The sequence below is a fragment of the Brassica oleracea genome, chromosome C1 (assembly GCF_000695525.1).
Source record: "Brassica oleracea var. oleracea cultivar TO1000 chromosome C1, BOL, whole genome shotgun sequence".
NCBI classification, from domain to species: Eukaryota; Viridiplantae; Streptophyta; class Magnoliopsida; order Brassicales; family Brassicaceae; genus Brassica; species Brassica oleracea.
Window position 1 is genome coordinate 16,997,552 of NC_027748.1, and position 3,274 is coordinate 17,000,825.

Below are 3,274 nucleotides of genomic sequence, written 5' to 3' on the forward strand. Positions count from 1 at the left end.
CTTCACTTTCATCATCCGCGAAGCAAGAGACAACTGAGAAATTCCTTTTGCACATCCTTCGTAGAGAACACATCCTTCGTAGAGAGGTTGAGTCGCTGCTTCAAATGCTTCAAAAACACTATCATGATAGGGTTGTGCTATGTCTGTCTCTTCTATAGCTTCCGGCATGTAAGCTGGCGCAATGTCTGCGGGTACCTCTGGAATATTCTGGTGGTGATCTTCATAAGCATTCCAAATAGGAGTCTCTAACATTTCTTCTTCACCCGTCAAATGATTCGCCCCGGAACTCTCACCAACATCGTTGAATTTCTCTCCATGACTCGTCCAAAAATAATAATTTCCCTTGAAACCGTACAAGAATAGATGTCGTGCGACAACTCTTGCTTCACGTTGCTTCACATTTTTGCATCGAGCACACGGACACAACAAAGTTTCTCTTTCTTTGTAATCTTCTTGATTACACGCAAATTGAATAAATGCATCAACACCTCCAAGAAATATTTCAGAAACCTGATTACTCTCAGGATCAATTCTTTGATCCATCCATTCTCTAGATTGAAAGTAGAAAGACATTTTGTTCTGAAAATTAGAGAGAAGAACAAAAGTTCTAAATGTCACGGTTATGAAGCGTATATATGATACGAAATAGCCACGACAAGGCCACGAAATATTCGTGGCTCCCTTAAAATATCATTGCCAAACGAATATTTCTCTGCCATAACCAGAATAAAGACTCAAAAAGCATGTATAGCCACGAAACAGCCATGAAACAACCGTGGCTATATCCCATTTCGTCAAACGATTGGACTTAACACTTCCTTTTTGATGTCGGCACAAAAAAAACAAAATGGTGCCACGTTTTATTGGTGGCAAATTCGTGGCTATTTTATACAGCCACGAAAATTTCGTAGCGCTTCTGTGGCTTTAACCTGCCACGCTTTGTTTCGTGACTTGATCGTGGCTTTTTTAATTTTACCGTGGCTTTTACGTGGCGGTTTCGTGGCTTCTTTTAAATAGCCACGGTTTTTAAGTGACATTACAGTGGATATGCGATAGATTTTTACTAGTGTTTCTTTCGAGTATTCTCTCTGTAATGGATGAGTTTTAATTGTTTAAGAAGAAGCTCTGTTTAGGTTGTTTTGTCTCTTGATTCTGTAATAGAGTTAATGTTCTGTTATGTTTATGTTGTGTCTTCTTGTTGTTGTTCTGTTATATTTATGTTTATTCACAAAACCAAAGTCATCCATTTTCTCTTTCTCTCTTTAATCATCATTCACTTTTTTTTTTTAAGAATCCAAGTTAAAAAACTATGAATGGAGGACAAAAAATTAATTGTTTCTTAACTAAATTCTTAACACACATTTAATACTAAAAAAAGTGATTAAGAAACCCTTACGAGGTTATAGGAATAATCATGCTCTAAGGGTGGGATTTTCCACAAAATAATAGACCCTCACATATACAACATATGCTTATAGACATATCAACTTAGCTTCTATCCAGTTCTTTTGATTTCGTAGAGTTTATTCACATTTGTTCACAACATTTTCACAAGCCATAACATTTTCATCAGCTTTGTAGTTGAATAGTTTAAAAGACATATATTACTGAAGGAATATTTCATTACATTCCGTCACTCCCTTTAAAATTTAGATTTCATATAACATTATCCAAACAATCACGTTACAGTTACATAAAGTTTTCTTTTTTAATATAAGAGCAATAACAAAACTTCGATCCTTCTTAATCCCTGTTTCCGTAATCGTTAAAACATCTAGAAGAACCTAGATCTTGAGATCTCAACCATTTTTTACTGTATGAAAAGAAACACAAAAAGATCAAGCCAAGAGAGGAGTCTTTTTCTGTGGAGCAGGACACTTGAAGTCACGAGGTGGAGTCTTGCCACAGTCGACGAGAAGCTCAAGAGCAATGGGAATAATGAGGTCGATGTTGAGAAGCTTGGCTCTAATGGTGGTGCAAAGACAGACCGCTGCGTCAAGACCCACTAAACCGCCAAGAACTGGGCAACAAGTTGCCTTTGCATAGCTTTTTCCTAGTCCGATGTGAATCAAGCCGCCAAGCACGTCCACACACGCGCCTAGCTTCAGTGCGTCGATGGAGCACGTCTCCGGTTCAGGCGTTAGTGCCGGAGGTGGAGGAGGACACGGAATTGGTGGAGGTGGCGGTGGCGGACATGGCGTCTCTGGGGTTGGAGTTGGCGGTGGTGGCGGGGTTACGACTGGTGGGGTTGGAGTTGGCGGTGGAGGAGAAGGCGTAGGGGATGGAGTGTATGGAGGTGGTGGCTTGATGGTGGGCGGTTTTGGAGTGTAAGGTGGAGGGGATGGAGTGTACGGAGGTGGTGGCTTGACGGTGGGTGGTTTTGGAGTGTAAGGTGGAGGGCATGGAGTGTACGGAGTTGGAGGCTTGACGGTGGGCGGCTTTGGGGTGTGATGAGGTGGCTTGTCGGTGGGTGGTTTGGGAGTGTGATGAGGTGGTTTAACGGTGGGTGGTTTTGGGGTATGATGAGGTGGTTTAACGGTGGGTGGTTTTGGAGTGTGATGAGGTGGTTTGACGGTGGGTGGTTTTGGAGTGTGATGAGGTGGCTTGACAGTGGGTGGTTTTGGAGTGTGATGTGGTGGCTTGACAGTGGGTGGTTTTGGAGTGTGATGTGGTGGTTTGACAGTGGGTGGTTTAGGCGGTTTAACGGGATGTTGAGGAGGTTTAACGGGGTGTGGAGATGATTTTGGAGGGTCACTACAGTCACAAGCGTAAGAGACGGCGCAGAAACCAAGGAGGAGAAGTATCACAAAGGAGAGGTTTTGTTTGTGAAGAATCCCCATCTTTGGGGTTTAGAGTTCTCCGTTTGGTTTAGTGATGAAGTACGTTAAAACTATTGCGTCCTCTTTATATAGACCAACGGAATCTCTAAGTTTTTTTTGTTTTCTTTATAATGTTTTCATTATCATCGTCCGTGATGATATGAACGTGCCAAATTGCTGTGTATGAGATGATTGAAGTTGGACTATGATATAAAATCCGCGTGCGTGCGCGCTAATGAGTTTTTTTATATTAATGTTTGTTCATTAAATAATTTTCACATTTTGCAACACTATAATTTTTATTTATGCTAAAATGATGAATACAAAATGTTGGTCACTTAAATGTATCGTCGTTATTGAAAAGTTAATTTATTATATCTCATTTTAATTATTTTTAAAACTTCATATGCACAAAAGAAAAATAAGTTTTGCGGCAGACACAAATCATAAAAACT

The 3,274-nt window shown here is 40.5% G+C and overlaps 1 protein-coding gene across 2 annotated transcripts; it reads right to left on the reverse strand.

Annotated features, from left to right (window-relative positions):
- Nucleotides 1-1,637: 1,637 nt before the first annotated feature.
- On the reverse strand, nucleotides 1,638-3,019 carry LOC106322623 (36.4 kDa proline-rich protein-like). Of its 2 annotated transcripts, XM_013760709.1 has the most exons (2): nucleotides 2,690-3,019; nucleotides 1,638-2,653 (listed from the first exon to the last, which is right to left on the reverse strand). In XM_013760709.1, exons 1-2 carry the CDS (start codon nucleotides 2,838-2,840, stop codon nucleotides 1,839-1,841), a joined length of 966 nt encoding a protein of 321 aa, XP_013616163.1. In that variant the 5' UTR covers nucleotides 2,841-3,019; the 3' UTR covers nucleotides 1,638-1,838. The 2 variants fall into 2 exon arrangements, with proteins under 2 accessions (XP_013616163.1, XP_013616157.1); XM_013760703.1 differs by having other exon boundaries at nucleotides 1,638-3,017.
- Between the last annotated feature and the right edge of the window lie 255 nt (nucleotides 3,020-3,274).

Coding starts and splice junctions, on each gene's coding strand:
- LOC106322623 (XM_013760703.1), bottom strand. CDS start 2,840: ATGGGGATTCTTCACAAACAAAACCTCTCCTTTGTGATACTTCTCCTC.